The sequence below is a fragment of the Nipponia nippon genome, unplaced genomic scaffold (assembly GCF_047370975.1).
Source record: "Nipponia nippon isolate SJK-2023a ecotype South Korea unplaced genomic scaffold, ASM4737097v1 scaffold_3, whole genome shotgun sequence".
NCBI classification, from domain to species: domain Eukaryota; kingdom Metazoa; phylum Chordata; class Aves; order Pelecaniformes; family Threskiornithidae; genus Nipponia; species Nipponia nippon.
In genome coordinates this window covers 23,599,779-23,621,342 of record NW_028262347.1, presented here as the reverse complement: position 1 = coordinate 23,621,342, position 21,564 = coordinate 23,599,779, and the positions used below count along the sequence as shown (strand labels likewise).

Below are 21,564 nucleotides of genomic sequence, written 5' to 3'. Positions count from 1 at the left end.
TCCGCCATGGATGGACAAATACCAGCTTTGTTTCTGCCTTCCAAAAGTTCTTTTACTTTGATAACTGTGTTCTCCTTGGTAGATGCCAGCAATCAACAATCAAGTAGTTAAACCTGATATTCATTTTTATAATGAACTTATGTTAAATGCAAAATATAGCTGAATATATGCCATTTTAGCATTTTTGTTGTGTCCATTATCTTAGTCCTACAGGACTTCAGAGAAAGATCTAGTGGTATTAGGATTACTTTAATACACAAATTATAGGTTCTTGCCCTCCATCCCCTCACACTGCCTCTGCGACGGAACGATTGCTTTCTTTTCCATTTGGTGAGCAGTGAAAAATAATTTCAATAAGAAGAAAAAGGTGATCAAGCAAATTAATCAGGGAAAGGCTGAGGCTCATCTTGGTATCTCATCATGCTGGCTGTTAGTGGCATTGGTCTTATTTGTATTCCTTCACTGTCTAAAATCTATTTATTCACATGCATGGAAAGGAATGAATTAGAACGGTGGGAAATTCAGTGCTTGTAGAAGTGGAGAATTAATAATGTTGGGTAAGCAAAAGCAACAGCGCTGTGCAAACTCTCTCACCACACTCTCAACTGCACATGGCATAGATTGCTAAAATGGTGAACTGTGAAGATTTCATAATATTGGAATACCTCCTGATAGCAAGTTTGGAGACAACAAAGACTCTATTACACCAATAACTAAGACTTGAGCTCACTTACAGAGGTGAATGTTTGGTATTACATAAATTTATTTATTGTCTATGTTCTGTTTTTTTTAACTAATTACCCAAAAGTCCACAGAAGCAGTCACACCAAGATGAAATCTGTTCTGCCTTATAGTCCACAACACTACAACTGTTTCAACAGGAAACTTTTCTAATATTGAAAAAGTGACTTAGTATAGAATACTCTCTCCAAGCTAGAAGATCTGCATTCTTAGTTGTATTTGAAAATCATCTCTCATAACTGGAGTGAAAAAACAATATTTGTGGATGTATTTCATTTCTGTTAGTTAAGACAGAGTGAGATAGAACATAAGGATTTTGTGCATCGCTAAAAGAAACATTTACTAAAGACTTGCAATTTCATTTGAATAAATCCAGTTAAGATGGAATAAAATTACAGTGTCATCAATCAGAATACCATCCAAAAGAAGCAGGAAGTTCATGGCTTGAGCAAAAAAAGATTATTTGATGGGGCATATGGAAGCCAAGCTCAACTCTCAAGCCTGGAGCCTGCACAACCATTCTGTCCCCAGAGCCTGAGCAAAACCTAAGGACAACACAGCACGTGAAGGGATCATCCAGATTTCTGAGTCGGATCCCACGGTCTCAAGCAAATGTATTGAACAGTCCCTTTTATAAACTGATCAAGGTCCATTCTTGTTTCGTTTTCCTTCCCATGAATAAATTAGATCAAGTTGCGCAGAATTCAGGGGCTTACTTCCCTGTTCAACAAAACATTAGACTGCCTAGAGTATCACTCCCTAAGAAATCATAGAATCATAGAACGCTTTGGGATGGAAGGGACTTTAAAGGTCATCCAGTCCAACCCCCCTGCAATGGGCAGGGACATCTTCAACTAGATCAGGTTGCTCACAGCCCCATCCAGCCTGGCCTTGAATGTTTCCAAGGAAGGGGCACCTACCACCTCTCTGGGCAACCCGTTCCAGTGTTTCACCACCCTCATCCTCAAATTTTGTTTTGTGTGTGTTCAGTCTAAATCTACCCTCCTTTAGTTTAAAACCATTACCCCTTGTCCTGTTGCAGCGGGCCTTGCTAAAAAGACTATCCCCATTTTTCTTGTAGGCTCCCTTTAAGTATTGAAAGGCCGCAATAAGGTCTCCCCGCAGCCTTCTCTTCTCCAGGCTGAACAACCCCAGCTCTTTCAGCCTTTTCTTATGTAGAAAACATAACTAGATTTTGTTAAGTACTTTATTAAGTTGAACACAACATAAACTAAAGGCTGATAATAGATAACAGAAGAAATCCACTTAGCATTTTTCCACTTTGTTTATGTTCTTTCTTTCCCTTCTTTCATTTCTCATTTTCCCTGTTCTCTTCTGTGTAGAGTCTCTGTAATTGGACTAGGGAAAAAAAGTATTTGGACGCGATGTATTTTACCTTTTAAGCCTGTACATAATCTCTCTCTCGCACAAGTTCTTCTATGCCTGTATAACAACTAAAACAACAAATGAGCAAAAAGAGTTATTTAGAAGGAAACAGAAGGCAGCTGTCTACCCACCACAGAAGTCCTTGAATGCCTTTCACCACTCCTCCTGAGAGGCACCTGAGGTGCGGGTAGCCCAGAGGGGTTTGTCACAAGCTTGCGATGCCTGTGGCAAGCGCACATATGGGAACTGATGCTCTTCCATCACTAACACATTTCCTGAACACATCCAAATGTCCTTTCAGAAAACTGTCTCCTTTGTAATTGTTTATCACAGAAAGACAAAGAAAGCTAAGACAACCCCAGTGTCCTGGTTTCAGCTGGGTTAGAGTTAGTTTTCTTCTTAGTAGCTGGTAGAGCGCTGTGTTTTGGATTTAGGATGAGAATAATGTTGATAACGCACTGATGTTTTGGTTTTTGCTGAGCAGAGTTTACACTAGTCAAGGACTTTTCAGCTTCTTGTGCTCTGCCAGGTGCATAAGAAGCTGGGAGGGAGCATAGCTAGGACAGCTGACCCAGACTGGCCAAAGGGCTATTCCATACCATATGACGTCATGCTCAGTGTATAAGCTGGGGGAAGAAGAAGGAAGGGGGGGACGTTTGGAGTGATGACGTTTGTCTTCCCAAGTAACCGTTACGCGTGATGGAGCCCTGCTTTCCTGGGGATGGCTGAACACCTGCCTGCCCATGGGAAGCAGTGAATGAATTCCTTGCTTTGCTTTGCTTGCGCGCGCGGCTTTTGCTTTACCTATTAAACTGTCTTTATCTCAACCCATGAGTTTTCTCACTTTTACTCTTCCGATTCTCTCCCCCATCCCACCGGGGGGGAGTGAGCGAGCGGCTGTGTGGTGCTTAGTTGCTGGCTGGGGTTAAACCACGACACCCAGTTAAACTGACCTTAGTTAATGAACCTTATAATTTCATGGACTTTACTGTGAAAAACCGGCCATTACCATTACTTTCTAATTGGGAAGTCATTCTACATCTGAATTGAACACTCACCATCATTTGAAATACTCCCCCCACCCCACTGTGCTCAGACTCTACCAAGGTCCACATGGGAAGAAAATCATCTTCAGAGTCCCATGACTTTAACAGTCTCTGTACAGACATCACTGTTAACTCATGTACATCATGTACATCATGTACATGATTAACTAAAAGATCAAAACAATGAAGGGATTTAATTATGAAATGCCCATTAACTTCAATAAGAGGTCCATAACTAAGTCTGTAAAAACTTGTGCCACCAATACCGTTCTGTAGTCTACTTTTTTTATTTTTAAACCAAATTCTTTGCACGTAACTGGTGGAAAAAGAAAAAAAAAATCACATATTTTGCAAATGTTTTAGCAACAGAAAGAATATCTTCTGGTTGGCTTCAACATCTCAATTCTGTGAAAGGGACATTATACTTTGCAAAGCAAATTATTCAGAAAAAAAATTTAAAAGATTAACCAATTAAAATAATTTAACTTGAATTAAATAATATTTCTACCTCCTGAATAAGCTCTGAAAGGATTTAATCCATAAAATACTACAATATAATGGAAGCAATTATGGGGTTTGACAATTCTTATAAATTGAGCAATGCCATTATCTGCACTTCATTAAATGCATTAACATGTTGGGTAAAATACTTATAATCGTATCACTCAATTTACTGGCCTTAGCAAATGTTGTAATGCATCTCACAGCAAATCCAATATCCTAGCAAAATATATTCCAATACACGTGCTAGAGCGTATATAAAAGTACTGCCCTCTTCTGGCTAGTATCTGAACATAGTAGTGCATAGGGTCTCTGGCTTATGGATTTGTGCTTTATTCCCATCATCCATGGGAAATTCTAAAAAGTTATTATATGCAACAAGGACAGTGCTGAAGACCTGGGCAGGCTCTGTTGAGTTATACGGCCTCTCATTCTACTCTTATTCTAGTCATGTCAAACTTCAGCCTAAACTTTAGTAAAATGGAGGTTGTTTATTTCCTGGGACTGCACAATACCATTCTCATCCTTCTGAGGCCTTTCTAGGAAAGCTGCCACTATGGGTTTCTCTGCATCCCAGGTAGCACTGGTGAAGTTTAGTAAGATGTAATTCTCTCAAAGGTTATAAACTCTCTTAGATGTTCCAGGATGTGCATGCTCTTTTAAAGGGAGTAGGCTGTGCAGAAGAGAAATACGAAGACACACACACACCCCTCAAAATAAAGGAAAAGAAGTAAAGATGAAAATAGGAATGCCTACAAACTAAACAACTTCACTACAAATTTAGTTCAGACTTTTTTTTCCCATTTTTGAAAGAAAGCAGATCTTGCCTTGATACTCCTGAAACAGGTGTGCTTGGTCTTAATTTGGAGAGCATGGGATTAATGACATCCTGCAAATGTCATTGATCATTTAATGGCAATTAAGAGTTACCAGCATAAATGTTTGCAGGAATCATTGAGATGGTGGGATAGTTTTGTTTTTCTTACCCCCTCCCTCCCCAAACATTTGCAAATTCCATAGGTGCATACACTTTGATGGACTCAGATCTCAATTTGGAAATCTATTACTGCTTTGTTCTTTTGTTTACAAGGGTTTTGGAATTTTATTCCTCATTCTATGACCAATCACAGCCTTTTTGGCCAGCAACCCAAGGAGAAGTTGACTTCTGAAGGCATGTGAAGGGTATTCTGCATTTCTGTATAGTATTCTTAGTATGTACATGGCAGGAAGTTTTCTGGATGCATCCAGCCACAGAAGTACACAGGGATTTAACTGAATGACACCTCTGCTACTCAAGGGTATTGTTTTGTAACTCATTCTCTTGATTAATTGTCTAGTCAAAATATCCTGCTTTAATTAACACCGTTAAAGAAAGAGACAGGCGTTTTTGTTAGAATTTCAGCATTTAAAACAATTAGTTTTATTTCAGTTTCTTCTAAAAAGTGATGAAAAGCCACTAATCATTCTATATTGAAGAAATGCTAAAAGGCAGAGGAATAAGCAACACTATCTCCATCACAGAAAGTCCTTGAGAGGGCAGAGTTCTAACCCAAGAAATAGTTTGTTTTCCAGTAAGAGAAAAAAAAAATTATCTTTTTTATAATCTGTAAGGTTTCACAATACGCATATTTCTGCCATCCCAATTTATAGTGGTGGTATCACAGCTTGTAATTTGCATAAAAAAGTCATGCATTTCTAACAGAAAAAAATTCAATGTAGGAGTCTTTCCAACTATTAGTGAAGCATACGCATATGCCTGTTTTTTTTTCTGGAATGAGTAATAGTAATTCCTTGAAATATTCTTTTCTTTGAACAGAATTCTTTGGAGCTCTTGTGGGCAGTTCATTTGGTAACAGAATTGAAGGAATGACTTGTAGCTGACTAAAAGGGTTACCCCAGTCTGAATGTATGCAGACTCATGCAAGCATCCAAGAGAGAGCTGTTACTGCTAAGCTGCCCCACTGCAAGTTGAATAGCTAACGTGTGCTTACTGTCACTCAGTGCACAATATCATAGAATCATAGAATCGTTAAGGTTGGAAAAGACCCTTAAGATCATTGAGTCCAACCGTCAATGTAGCGCTGCCAAGTCCACCACTAAACCATGTCCTCAAGCACCACATCTACCCATCTTTTAAATATCTCCAGGGATGGGGACTCAACCACTGCCCTGGGCAGCCTGTTCCAGGGCCTGACTGCCCTTTCAGTGAAGAAGTTTTTCCTAATATCCAACCTAAACTTCCCCTGGTGCAGCTTGAGGCCATTTCCTCTTGTCCTATCACTTGTTACGAGGGAGAAGAGAACAACCCCCACCTCACTACAACCTCCTTTCAGGTAGCTGTAGAGAGCAAGAAGGTCTCCCCTCAGCCTCCTCTTCTCCAAACTAAACAACCCCAGCTCTCTCAGCCACTCCTCATAACACTTGTGCTCTAGACCCTTCAGCAGCTTCGTTGCCCTTGTTTGGACACACTCCAGCACCTCGATGTCCTTCTTGTAGTGAGGGGCCCAAAACTGAACCCAGTACTCGAGGTGCGGCCTCACCAGTGCCAAGTAGAGGGGCACTATCACCTCCCTGGTCCTGCTGGCCACGCTGTTCCTGATACAAGCCAGGATGCCATTGGCCCTCTTGGCCACCTGAGCACACTGCTGGCTCCCCCTGCCTTTCAACACAAGAAAGAAAATGAAGAAAATTAAGATGAGAATGTCGCTTTGACATTTCCAGTCAGACATTCTTAGCTTCTAATCCTGCAAGAATCTTGTCAGCATTGTAACATTCAACTCATTCAACTCTTCTACATCATGCAGATGAGCAAAGCTCAAGTGTCTTGTATTAGCATAGTATATTAAAAATAGCAGTCAGTGACAACTGCAAACTGTCATTTCTCATACAGGCCCTGGATACTTCTGTATTGGAGGTAGAGGGGAGGAAAGATTAGATCAAGTAGGGAAAGTCATAAAGAAATAAAATGAGAAGTGAAGATCCTACTGATAAGACCCAGAACACATTGGCATTTATCATAATGTAAAGGAAGAATGATAGTGGGCATCTCTTTAGTAGGCCAAGGTTTGGTTTGGTTTTTATTTACATTATCCTTTTTTCTCTCTCAGATCCCCCCAAAAAAATCCCAGGAAGCAGATCATAATGCTAAGTTTGGTAAGTCCTAATAAGTTTTTTCAGTCTTAAAACATCTGCCATGAAGCTGTAAAAGACTGAGGAGACTTGGCTATGTATATATCCTACTGTTGAGGATATAGTCATATACATTACAGCACAGTACATAACATAATGTGCATAAAGTCACATATCATGTTATGTAAACACACAGAATGATGAATTGTTATTGTCTTGCTTTGCTTTCTCTTCAGAGAAAAAAAACAAAACGCTGTCTGCTTTAACAGCTTCCAAGATTTCAGTAGAATTGCCCAGGAAAGTAGGCCATATATCATGTACATACACTATTTATTAATTATTCTCAAAACATAATTTGGCCTAAGGAAGGAAAGCTGATTCTTGAGTAGCATCAAGCTTTATCATTTTTTTTTTCTGATAGATATTACCATTTAGCCAAAATTGATGAAAATAATGAAAACAAAGAGTTTCAATTGTATTTTTTCATTTTTTCTTTTTAATATCAGAAGACATAATTGCAAAGACATCAGATGAAACACTCATTTTCTGTTTCATTTTACAGCTTTTTAAAAATAAAATTATACTGAAATCTGAACAAAACATGCTTCAGCTGAACTATAATGCAGAAGTTTGTACCAAAAATGTAAGGCAATTTCCCTCTGTCTCAGTTTGTAATGAAATTATCAGTTGTCAAAGGTTCTAAAGAAAGAGAAATTCTAAGTTTCATTTAGGGGTAATCTAATACTTGAAAGACTTTAGTTGCCTGTTAAGTGGGCTTTCTGACTGAGTCAGGGGCTTCATGTACAGTTGGATGATAACAAGAATTGAACTTAGCACGTGTTGAAAGTTTATAACCTTCACCCTCAAACTACCAGCGCTATTGGCTCAGTAACAGGTAGTATGATCCTATGTAATACGGAAATGCGTGAGTTTAAACCACCTTGAAGAATAAAGGCATTCAGGAGGGCCATATAGTTATATGAGATACCTTTATAAGGTAAGTTCAAATCTCTCTGCATTCTGTTATTATTAGTACTTATATAGAAAGTAACAGTAGTTACTACCAAAACAGATTTATCAGCCTTGCATATAGAATGCTAAAGTTCATAATAGAGTTTTTAGAAGAAAGACTTTAGGAACTTGGGTTCAATAGGCAGAAATTGGGGGAGCGGGGAGAGGGAAGGGACCCTTAAGGATCAAAAACAATGAATAGAAAGAAACAGTCATAATTCAGCACTGGAAAAAGCTAAAAAATGTGTGCTCTAGAACTGCCTACTAGGGCTTGTTTTGTATAAGACAATGCTCTTCAAAAAAAGGAGAAGGAGGGTATTGAGCAGAAAGACTGGAAAATTGGAAGATGGTATAAAATTATTTGAAATAAACAAGAGCAGACAGAGGAGATAGAGTATTCACAAAGCTAGATAAACAAGTATATCACAGAAAAATATTGACTACTGACAAATGCAAGGGAGTGAACACTGGCAGGAATACCTGGAATTGTTCACACACATCATTGAGTTCTAAATCAGCTGTAGCCATTTGTTAATAAACATTGAGCATCAGAACAGATAGCTTTTGGAAATAATTTGCTTGATACCCAGCAGCCAACAGAAAAAGCTTACAATTTGTCAGGATGTATAAAGAATGGGACTAAGAATAAAAATGAGATGACAATGACACTACATAAATCAATAGTAAGGCTTTACTTGGAGTGTTCAGTCATGGCTACACAGCTTAACAGAGATATAAATGAAATAAGGGATCCAGAAACTGACAACAAAAACTATCAAACGGCAATTACTTCGTATCTTCTAACCCAGAGTTAAGATAAGTAAGAAGGCACGCTATGAAGGAGGTTAACTGGATTCTCCTGCATACCATTTGTAGCTTCAAAACAAGAGGACATTCAATAAGCGAGGTTAAAATGATAACAAGAAGAAATTACAATGCATATAAATTTTCATACTTCAGGAAACCCAAGCATCAACCACTAAATACCTGGGGTTACAGAACACTCCTTGGATAGGTAATTCTGCTGGTGATTGTTAAGTAAGATTTTGGTATCTTTCTCTTCCATGTATTTGGGGCCACCACTGGAGACAAGATATTGACTGGCTGCGTCTGACTCAGTCTGACAGTTCCAGCACTTCACTGTTTAAACTGCAGCCACAGATCATGAAAAAGCTGATACTAAGAGTATATTGCTAATATTCATTCATGAGGCATTTCTCACATGTGATTTTTAAGAGGCATAGTTCCCCAGGTAGAAAGCAAAGCTGCAAAAATGCCAAACATTTAAAACTACTAGAAACCATTTGAAGACAGAAAGACATACAGACAGAAAAATGCGATTTTCTCAGCAAACTCAAGAGCCAGGAACTTCTCTTTACCAGGTGTAACTTCTTAACGTGAATGAGACTACTGACTCTAGACCAGCGAAGCACAACAAAGATTACAATTCAAATACGGTCAACCCTTTGATGTGTTAACAAAAAAGAACATGTAAGTACATCCCAAGCCCATGTCGCCATGCTCCTTCCTGTCACCTTTGCTCACATGGCGCCATTAAGTACAGGCTTTCCTTACAAAAATCTCTGCACGCTGGGAAAGCAAAACCATTAAAAGTTATGTTGGCAAAGTTCGCTCACACAGACTCTGTTGAAGCATATGCCATGGTCTGCATATTCGATCCCTGATTCAAGCTGGGCTTGCAACAATCATTCGCACCGCTGCAATACAAAAGGTGCCATGCTGAATCTTCTGTGAAAACAAACTTTCTGCAGAAGTGACAATAACAGAAATTTAAAAAAAAAAAAAATAAGGACAAAGGAGCTTTTAGTCAGTTCTTGATAAAGGAGAAAAAAAATTCTCACTCATTGCAGAATCTGTGAAGCTTCTGGGACTTATTATTGACAGATTTTTTTTTTTTTTTTTTAAAAAGTTAAGCACAACTACCATGGAAAACAAGCTTTCAAAGTATTTCCCATAGTTCTCCTTTGTCTTGCACCACAGTGAAATCTTAACGCAAAAACCAAACATGGGCAGTTTTATTCAGACTGCAAATCACGTTGCGTGTCCTTGATGCTTTCCCTTCTAGTATTCCCTTTGCAAATACTTTCACTTACAACAAGAATAACTACTGGGATTAACTCTGTTAAAAACCACTTCCTGTTAAAGAGGTTGTGTGAAATCTGGTCATAAACAACTAGAATGGCTACATTTCAATTCAGACCTTTCCTAAGTTTGTTTTCACAGGAGTTTTTTAATTAGGTGTGAATTATTTGCTCTGGGACTCCTCCCTAGCCAAAGAGAGTCACAGAATCTAAGAGAAGCTACAGGCTCTACAGTAATACTTACTAATACATAGAACAGCCACGCTTGAGAAATTTCAGTCATTGCAACAATCTGACAGTATATTAATACCTATATATTTATCCCACCTTTTATTTCAGAAATGTTAATAATAGTTTATATGTCCAGAAAGCACCCGTATAATCACAGAGGTCTCAAGCATAGTATAGACTATAGTTTAAGCAGTGATTTCTAAATTTGGCCCAATATTTTGTAGTGAACTTCCTTTTAGAAATATTTCTCTTATTGATTTGAACCCCAAATAAATATACCAGTATCCCATAGTATTTTTAAATGCTTAGTCACATCTGATATTAAAAAGTACACCTTACATCTTATTTGAAATTGTTTCCCTTAAACTACTGACTTCAGTTTATAGACACTGAAACTTGTAATCCCTAACCACTACTGCAGATCTCTGCATTTGACAAAAACACTTCATGAAAATGCATATTCATTATGAACACCACACTATATTTCAACAAAAGTATGCTTTTAATCTAATAGGATTGCTTTCTTAAAATTAGCATCAACACATTTATAATTTTATTTGCATTTTTATATTTAAAAACCTTGAACTAGATACTACGACTAAGTGAAAAGGTTCCACTATCAAGCCATTGCACTAAAAGCACTGCTGACATAAAACTTTCTTTCCTGGAGATTTTTAATATTCTTTGAATTTGTGCTCACAACCAATGCAAATATCTGGTGTTCACATGAAGTAAAAAGAAAAAAAAGTCCTAAGTCCAGTGACTTCTATAGTACCTATAGGAGTAAGTTAAATATGTGAGTGTACACATAGAAGTGCAGAGGTCCTCCATATTATAATGAGCTTTTAACATTTATCTTTCAGAGTTTTCTAAATGTTCTAAATTCACTGCAGTAGGCATCACTGTGGAAACATACTGGTCCTTGCTCTGAGGAACGTACTTGTCTCAGCTCTCCAAGAGCTGACTGCTATAAGCAAACCGAAATCAGCTTCAGACTCAGAAGAGATTCAGTATCACAGCTATTTGCTAACTGTACCATATAAAAATAGCTAATGAACTCAGTCCTGACCACAGTTCACACCCCAGCTGGCACGAGACAATAAATATCAGTGGGCAAAACCACGAAGCGTGAGGTCTTCCTGCTCCGAGCCTTGTTGGCAGCCAACAAGAGAGACAACCTTCCTGGGCATTTAATCGTTTGCTAAACCCCATGAGATTCAGGGAAGTATTCACTGACTTCTTTCAGTTTCAAGCACATACAGAAGTCCCTATTTCTTGCCCAGGACTTCTTTCCAGAATCAAATTGCAAACTGTCTCCCGTGGAATAAAAATAATTTGTACAAGTAGGGGAACAAGAGGAAGTGTTTAGCGTACAAGCATACCCCTTGTAGCATAGGGATGGTATCTATCCCTAGCTCCAGACAAAAGCCTCCTTGGGACCCTCTGTGCCAACTCTTGTAAACACTTAGTTCACTCCAGAAGTATTAAAGTATAATGGTGGTTTCAAATATGTGACAACATTGCTTAGACAATCCATGAAAAAATTATATTGTCTGTAAATTACTTAAGCTTCTTTGTAACTGTTTCTGGCATTTTTTGTCATAATACCTTAAAAGCACCCCTATGAGATATATTATTGCTTGAATTGGCCACAAGAATAAGAAATCTGAACAGAATACAACTCATTAAAGCTTATCAGCGAATCTGTGTCACGCTGGTTAAGGAAGCAAGGTTGGCTATGTAACTTTTGTAACTACGGTCCGCTGTACAGTACACAGTCTTTGGGGCAGGTACAAAACCCAGTTCTACAGAAGCTTTCTGCCTTCCCCCCCACCTCCACTGGAGCTAGTGAGCTTCCTACAGGAGGTTTAAAAAGTGCCTCAACTAATTGACTGAAGAAGAAACCCCTCAAGAGCTATTAGAGATAAAGAAGTCCCTGTTCCAACAATCCCTGGAGGGTCAGAGAGCATACCAGGAAAGTACCAGTGTATGCTTACTGCTCCAAGATACCTCTCTAAAACTACAGGGGAAAAAACCATATAATTAAAGCTGAAGCATATCATATTGATTAGCACTACTGAGAGAAACTAAAATGGTCCTTCAGTATAAATCCCTAAAAAATCACACTGTTGTTTAACAGGTACTAATTGGCACAAATATTAAAAACTGCAGGAATAATTTTCAAGCTTTTGCAATATTAATAAACCTACCATCTGATTTTGTAATTTTTCAAACATTACTTTGAAGCTCCTGTAGCCAATTACATACTGTTGTTATTAATTACAGCTTGTAGCTTGAAATACAGTGTTATCAATAGAGTTCAGCTGCATAAATATAAAAGTTAAACTTAAAATTGAATTAAATTGTTTCCCCTTTGTGAGGGTATGTTAGAATATTATTAGTTGTGAAAATTAATTTGTTAAGCTTGAAACCAGTCTTTAAAGCAGAAACATCTCTGGGAAAAAGGTTACATTTCATGTATTGTATTTCTTCAGTCTTCATGTTGCAAGATTTTTTAATCTTCTATTAAATAACATCAGGGAGGTAATAAAGTCTATTCATCAGCTTACTTAATGAGATATAAAAAGCTTTAGCTTTATATCAAAAGGTATACAAAGATTACTGCAGGAAATGTGAATTCATCTTAACAGCAATCATTTATTTCTAAATTATCAATGAATAATCTAAGTGGAGAAGAAAGGTTACACACTCTTAAGTTTTATTTTCCTGCCCAACCCTCCCTCCCCACGTCCCACTAAACTTCCACTTTATCCATTGAAACCTTTAGACATCCAAAAGATACTAAAGGTTAAAAAAAAAAAAAAAGTAAAAAGTAATCCAACAATTTGGAGAAAAGCAGAGATATAATGCACAACTGTAGACACACACAAAAAACCTGACAAGAGACAAAGATGACCAAAGAAAGAACTATGTCAAAGAAATGTCACAGACCATTCTCCATGTAAATAAAATATAGCTAGCTATGTTGAAGTCTGAAACAATTTAAATAGAGCTACTGTAGCATTCATTCAGTATATGTATTCATTACAGTTAGGAATACAGTTACCAATGTGACTGTAATGGTAAAATATTATGAAGGATCATAAAGTAACTGTGGTCCCTCCTCAGAAAAATGTTATTAACTGCAATATACCAGGATAAAGGGAGTAGGTAAAACTACAAAACCCTGTTCCTAAAAACAAGCATTCAAGGGTACGCACTGACATTAAGTACATTGCTCTCTTCTGGGGTAAAGCTGCTATAAAGTTATGTCATTTTGGCAAGGAAAAAAGGGGCAAGCATTGCTGAAGTTCCTCACCTATTCTTAATGATCAGCTACAGTTCCCTGCCTTTATCATTTTTACCTCCTCTTCTGATAGTTTCATAAGTGTTTCACTGCCAGTACCCATCGATGCTTGTGTCAATTTTTTGTTGACCACAAGTCAGGACAAAATCTGTCACGTAGCATTTCGTACACTCTTTGTGGATTTGTCACATTTTCCAGTACAAACACTGCACTAACTGAGCAAGTATTCTGACCCCAAAGAGATTTTTCTGAACCAAATGTTTTTGTATTCTGTAAAAAAGTGAAGAGGATCCCATGATTTTCTCTCTTATGTTAAATTCATTTGGTATCTAATAGCAGGGGGAATGAACCATTAAAAGAAGTCTGATTAGAGACTTTCCAACATTTATTTTGTCAAACATCATTAACAGCAATGTAAATAGAAGCGCAATATTCAGCATGACAGTTTAATGAGAACTTGGTAAAATGTGCTTCTTTCTTTTGCCCTTTTTAGTTTCTCTTGGTGAGTCAAGTTTCTCTCAGTTTAGTGTTTAAACTCTTAAGCATTATTGTTTTGTATTAATTCATTCCTTTGGTCAATGTACCAAAACGATTTGATCACGATGCCAAAATGATTATAGTGGTATCATTGATTAACTTCGTAATGGGAGCAGAAAATTCTATACATTTAATCATTGTCTTCAAACAATAATGAATGGAAGAATGCATTGGAATAAGTACCATTCCCTATTCTCCTTACAATCATTGTCATGTAAAATATTTAATTTCCAGCTATGCTTTGTCCCAGACAGGATCTTTGTCATTAAAATGAGAGCAGATTCTGATATGTAATATATTCTGTGACATGACAGGGTGGCACCACTTTGACCTTTTCTGTATTCCACATTTCATTTGGGAGCCTGTTCCTTCCTTTCTTTTTCTGTTACTGATCAAGAAACAGAAGTTGAACAGAGGGCCAATCAAACTGGAAATTAGAGACAAAAAGTCAACATCATGACAAATAAATACCTGAAATTGTAAGTACATGAAATTAATCTCTATTTTAAAAATATTTAAAACCCTACCCCTTCTTAATTCTTAATTGACTGGAGAAAACTTTAAAAAAGCAAACAAAAAAACCAACCAAACAAAAAACAAACAAACAAACAAACATGTTTTCCTATCTATATTTTCAAAACTGCTATCTCACATGTCCTCTCAGGCTGAACTTTTTTCAGAAATGAATATATCAATTTCTTTCACATCCTTTCCTCAAATTTATTGCTTTCCATTATGCTTATCTTCACATTCATTTTGCTTTCAGTTGTTGGTTACTTATCTTAAACAGGATGTAAAGTACTCAGAAAGGAGCTGAGCTGTCCTGTGCATTTGTATGCCAGGGGGAGCAATGTCCTGATTAGGTTCTCTTAACACACAGTTTATTAACACAGAGCTGGTAAGTTTTGCTGGTTTTTGTGCAGTCTTATACTATGTGATGATTTTTATAAACCTGCCTAGACTCTATAGTCTCAGACCTCATAATTAGATGCTACTTGAACTTTCCATTTTAAAAGCATTTCCAGCCCTATGGTTCAGGTGAAAAGTCCGAGGACAGTGGATAATAGAATCAGGCTGGAAGTGACATTAAGAAATCATCCGATCCACCTCCCAGCCCCAAGGAAGAACTAAGTACACTTATATAATCCCTGGGCAGGTGTTTGTCTAATGCGTTCTCCCAGATCCTCAGCAATGGAGGCTCCAAAATGTCCCCAAGCAAGCCTCTCTAGTGCTTTAATGTCTTAACCATTAAAAGGGGCTTTCTCTAAATCTAAGCAGAATCATGCTAGAGATTAATTCCATTACTTCTGGTCACATACACTGTATTGGATGAACAAGTGGTCCTCTACCTTTCTGTAAAAGCTATTTGTCTATTTGAAAACTTTATTTTCCGTCACCTTCCCTTCTTAGTCAATTCTTCTTCAGGCTAACAAACCACCTTGCTGAGTTACTCCTCACAGACCACCTTTTCAAGATTTGTGATTGCCTTTGTTCTCGCTTGCAGAGTCTCACACCTTTTATGAAGTGAGGGTAAAAACCTGTACCGAGTCAAAATGAGATTTCACAACTGCCAGGCAAATTGGAGGATTACTCAAATTATTTTACAGATGGTATGCCCATCTGCATGTTCTAGTAAAACATGAGGAGTATAGGCAGGTTATAATTTACTATCATGCTCAGATCATTTTTTGAGATAGTATTTTCTGACCAGTCTTTGTGTATTCCTCATTGTACAGATCCTTCTTGCTGAAGCATAATGCCTTGCATTTGTCTCTTAAATTGCATACTATTTTTTCAGACCGTATCTTCAGATTTGGACTTTTTGAGAATCTCTTCCAATACACTTCTAGTCCTTCCCAGCTTGAAGTCACCAGATTTTACAAGCATATCCTTCATTCCAAGTCCATCTGGACTAAACATGAAAATATTGGCTAGTACCTGATCCAGCATAAACACCTGCCAAATACCACAAAACACATTCTTCCTTTTAAACAGAAACCATTGCTAATTACACTCTGAGCAAAGTTTTCTAAATAGGTCTGCATCCAGCCTATGATATTTTCACCTAGATCACTATTCCCAAATTTGCTCAGGAGAATACTGTAAGCGACAGTTGAGATATCACTACTAAATTCAAGAGACACGACATCAAGTGCTTCTTCTCCAGCTATAAAGCTGTTATCCTGCCAAAGCAAATTATCAGATTGCTTTGATACTATTTGTTCTTGATAATTCTGCATTGGCTATTGATCATGTCCCTGTGGTTACATATGATTTACCTGATTATTTATTTCAACATTTTTCTACGAATTAAAAATTACTTGTCTGTCCTGCCTCTCCTCTGCTTTCCTTGTTCAGAACCGTTTGAGTCCCTGGTACCCATAATAGTTGGTAAGTTGCTGAGGACAGAAGTTACCAAAATCAAGAGCTCTATTAGAGAACATAATTTTTTTTATCAAATGACAATAGTCTTTTTTTATTCTAGGATCGATCAAGATACAACTGACTCAAACTCAAGTCATTGTGATTATAATGAAATCACAGTTTTTGGTTTTGCGCCCATCTGAAGAACTCTCATATTTCTGGAAATGGAAAATAAAAAAGTCCTGAGCACTTTATTTGTCTGTTTTCAGGACTCAGCAGAACTAGCTGGGCTGCAGATGGTTTCAAGAAAAAGTGATTTTTCAGACAATGAGCTACTCAGTGAATGGAGCAGCCAATCTGTTCACTGATGTATTTCACACAATAGATAAACCACCTCTTTTAGATATGAACTGTGGAAGAATTATCCATGCCTTTGCTAACTCCAGATCAAACCATTGTATTGTAGTCAGTCTTGGCTCTCCCATGAAGACATCTAGGATCTGACAGCATTGATTAGAAGTTAGAAACAGAATATTTATTAGTTAACCAACTGAGCATATTATACACACTGGTTCCCTAATGGCACGAATCACTGCATTTTTGTCTTACTGCCAAATTGTTGTGAGTAATCAATAACCTTTATGGTTCAAACATAGGTACCTGAGACACAAATATGCCTTCCTATATGATTGATACAGTTTCTATATCTACATGGGGTTATTGAAAATGGGAGATGATATCATATTTTCTCACCCAAGCTGACTTGAAAGAACCAGAGTTCATACGTACATGCCCTGGAAGTCAAATGCAGTAGATTAATCCAGGCTTTCTGAGGAAGGACAGGAAGGCTGTTTGTAATTTTTAAAACTTTTTTTTAAAGGATATTATTTTTTGTCATTTAACACTGTAGTTAGTGAAAGACCAAGTCCGCCCTCTTTCAAAGCACCTGCTCCTCATCATCTTATTCCTTGGTGTCCAAAACCTACTGGTCCTGAGAAATAGCCATTTTTTCAGGCCAGAAATAACTATGGAAGTGTGGGGAAAAAAAAAAAAAAAAAAGATCAAAGGGACTTAAATATACTTCCCATAATAATGCCTGTATTTCTATAGCACATTTCATCCTGAAGGAAAAACAACAAGGGTATGTCTTCGTACTTCATAGATTTTTTGTTGTTTTTCAAATTCATCAAAATTAAAAACCCTAGATCCATCAGTGCTGGAACACAGAAAATGAGGTCTCATTGGATTATAATTTTCCTAAACTAAATCAATTGCATCTCCTCAAATCTGGCTGTAATTCAGCTGGAGGTTGTTTTTTTGCCCCTAACAACTCATCAACGAGCTCCCCGTTTCCAAAAAGGGCAAGAAACATATACTTTTTGCCTCTCTCAGGAGCTCTTCTTAAATTACTGCCAGAACTGTCACCTTTGGCAGACACACAAGCAGCAAAATCATCCATAAACCCCTCCACTTGAGTCCAGGTAACACGCCTGCAGGTGTTCTGATCACACTGCATAGACCTAGGCAGAGCTCAGTGATGCTCTGTAACCCAGCAGCTATAAATAAAAAACCTGATAAACATACACTCACCAATTTCTCTGGAGATCTGGGTGAATGCCTCTACACCACTCTCTCCATAGTTGCCTTCAGAAGCCAGCGTCGACACGTAGTTCCACCCAAGGGCCGTCACGATGTCAACCATGGCCTGTGCTTGGTAGGAGTCTGGTGGGACCACTCGAGAGAAGAAGTCATACCTGGTGTTATCGCTCAGTTCTGGAGCTGTAGATGCATAGCTGATTTGAGGTATCTGCAAACAGAACGACAAGTCATTCAAGCCAATCTAATACCATTTTACACTATATACTTATATGTTTGAAAGGCTTAAAATAGATTATGCACAAGCACTGCGCAGAACTGAATATCTTGTTTTAATTAAATCAGCTGATCAGAAAGCATCTCAGATTTTGTAAAATGTCAGTCAAGTCTTATTGTACAACACTCTCACCGAGAAATAATGCATTCTGCTTTTCTCCAGATGTCATGATTCTTGACATGTAAGTGTAACAACTTCTTTTTTGATCCTGGCTCTAATGGGAACAGGTGAAGGAAAAAAAGAAAAAAAAAGGAGGAATTCTTACTATTACTACAGAAGATGAAAAGGTCAGTTTTGATGACTGCAGTTCTTAAAAATGCTACACTTAAATTTGATGAGTAAAATGTAGATTATTTCCATTTCATTGTTTTGTTTATTTATGTGCATGCAAGTGCGCTTTCACATTTTATTCCTATTTTTCAAGCTTTCTCTGTCATAGATTTTTCATTTTCCAGTTTTAATATGGTGTTGTGCATGATTTAAGAATATGGAGACTATGTATCCAAAAAGCTATCTGATGAAAAAACACCAAAACAAACACCAAAAAAAAAAAATTATCCGTATACAATGCACATATAGAGAAAGAGAAAGGTTACACAGACAGTAATATTTGTAGAAACCACCACAATATTCTTTGTAGAAACAACAACAAAAAAAACCCCCACACTAAATAAGAAAAATACATTTTTTAACTAAATTAATACTTTCATAGGAAAAAAAAAATCTAGGGTGATTTTCTATTAACTCTTATCTTAAATAAACGGTTTGGAAATGCCCAGAAGAAGCCAACTGTAACCAATATTCAATTATTCTGAAGAGTTTTTTGGCGCAAGAAAGTTTAATTAACATTTATGATAAATTAAAAGGGGAATGATTTTCTTATTTAAAATGGTAAAAGTGATGAAACAGTCACTAGCTTGAAATGAAAGATACTCCAAATATTGCCTTGCATTTGTAATCTATATTAATAACAGGTGCTTAATTCACATCTTACAAAACATGAAATAGTCTTCAAGAAAGCAATCTGAACAGACTTCCTAAATTGATTCTGTTGAGAAGGGAACTTAGCAGTCCCAGATAACAGGTGATCTGGTAACTGCTCACTGTCATATTAGGTGCTACAGTAGAAGGTTTCAGTGCAACCCTTAGGTCCTGTACAGTGCTTCCTCATCAGCACACTAAAAAAGGGATCTGAGGCAAATATAAGGGATTCAATGAGTCTGGTCTTTAACTATACCTGCAACGACAGTGGAGACTCTTACAGCCTGAAAGAACAGTTTATAGCCTAAGGGATGACAAAAACATTTCTCAGTCAGAAGCAAACAAAATAAACTCTTATGTATCTTGGCTATATTCTTCTTTAAGAAATTTTCTACTCGTGGAAACGCCTCAGAATAAATAATCTGAAATGTTGTAATAATAACAACCAGAGAGAAGAGAAAAAAAGGAAAGGGAGGATCACAGAAAAAGTAAGCTAAAGGTTATATCTCATGGAAATCAGTATTCTTTACACAGCAAAGATCTGCAAAGTAACAATAAAATAAAGGATAAATTATCCTTACAAAACTTGGCCTGTATAAATTCCCTTTCTTTCAGAAAATGTTTGAAACGTCTTTATCTCTTTACAGACGAGATTGTGGCCTGTAGTAACACAATTATGCGCATTTAGAGCACATATCATTCCCTTTCTAAATTTGCTCTATTACTTTCTAAACCGGTCTTTTTCCAGATGGAGAAAAATAAAGACAATGTCTGTGATTTTACTCATTTTGCTCCTCAGTGTGCCATTTCACAAATACTATGGCGTTCCTGCTTTGCTGAAAGTTATTTCATCAATAACGGTCATAAAATCAACACCAATAAGAGATCTTTTAGGCAGATACTTTGTCATTGAAAATCTTGAAGTCTAGACCACAGAGTTATACCCATTAACTTTCTTGGTTCCTGTTTCTCTTCTGGCATGAGATGAATAACAAATCCTAGATCTGTGTTTGTAGGAGAGCCATTGGTACAACACAGCAATGAGATGTTTCAGATCAATAGAGATATTTCATGTATCACTTATTTGGGGCCTTGGAAAATGCAGAGATGCTACTTTCCTACTTTTCAGCCCTTTGTAGTTCAGCTTCTTCCCTAGAGTTATTTCTAATAACAGTGGAAGAAAATGGAAGGTAAATACAGCCCAAACCCAATACCCTGAAATCATTTGGCATACTTAGTAGGCTTAAATCACCACTGTTTTATAACTTCTGCCAACTTTTCACTAGCATGAAAGCACAATATGCCATGTAAAACTAGGGAGAAAGACACTCTCTAAATAGCAAGCCATCCCTAAGTTTTGAGAAAAATGGTTCATGCAACAGAATATGTAGTTATTTTCCTTATTTCCTTTTGTATACATCCCTCATGGTTATAGACAACACTTTACATTCAAGAATTTTCTCCCCAAAACTGCAGATCTCCCACCCAGAAATACCTCATGGATTTCTTTCTGTGAAAGCATCTTATGCAAAAGTAAACGGAAACTTCCTTCTTTGCCATCTTTTAAATGTACATTTGTATACAGGGGGGCACTGAAAGCGAGCTCTAAAATTTGAGGATTTGGGGTATGTTCCAACAGTTACACAGTTACTGAAAAGACTCGGAACAGCATTCAAAGACATTGTTTGGCATGAGGACAAAGCGTTAGGATTTAGTGGTTCAATAACCCATGAATGAAAAATATATACATTAAAATGGAAAAACTCTAGTTATAGACTCTAGGTTTAATAAACCATTTTACATGTCCCCAAGTACATTTTACAAGGTAGAGCATAATGCTGCTTAAGCAAGGGAACTGTTATGCTCTATCAATTCAGTAATATGTGTTTTTAAAACTCCCTAAATACACACTGTATTTATACTTTAAGTTCCACTGGCCCCTTGAGACATAAATTTGCATTTTGAAAAAGACCTGTAAAGGGGTTTTATATTTCTCATTCTAGATTTCTCAATCTAAATTTCCAAAATTAAATACAATATGTGTAACATTTCCATTGTATTTAAGTGCTATATAGCACTGTTAATAGCATACTTCCTTTTCTTTGGTGGAAAAAAAGGAGAAAAACCAAGGCATTATATAACTACATTTGCATCAGTTGTCACACAACAGCTGTCACATTCACTGACAATGGCTAAAAGCATTCATGTCTGAAAGTTCATTGATATATTTTTTCTATTCTTTCTTACCCTATGGTTTGGCTGCTGCCTCCCATTAACCTGTAATCTGCTGATAAACTCTCAACTTCTAGTGGGTGACAGACTTGAACTGTGTGAAATTATTATACAGAGGAATTC

At 37.1% G+C, this 21,564-nt stretch overlaps 1 protein-coding gene across 5 annotated transcripts in view; it reads right to left on the bottom strand.

The window, feature by feature from the left end:
* GRM8 (glutamate metabotropic receptor 8) overlaps window positions 1-21,564 on the bottom strand; it is a 342,436-nt gene that overhangs the window by 256,740 nt on the left and 64,132 nt on the right. For all 5 annotated transcript variants that reach the window (XM_087766391.1, XM_087766392.1, XM_087766389.1 and 2 more), the window contains one exon: window positions 17,946-18,162. In XM_087766391.1, the coding sequence (XP_087622517.1) occupies window positions 17,946-18,162 (217 nt within the window). The remainder of the gene's footprint in view (window positions 1-17,945; window positions 18,163-21,564) is intronic.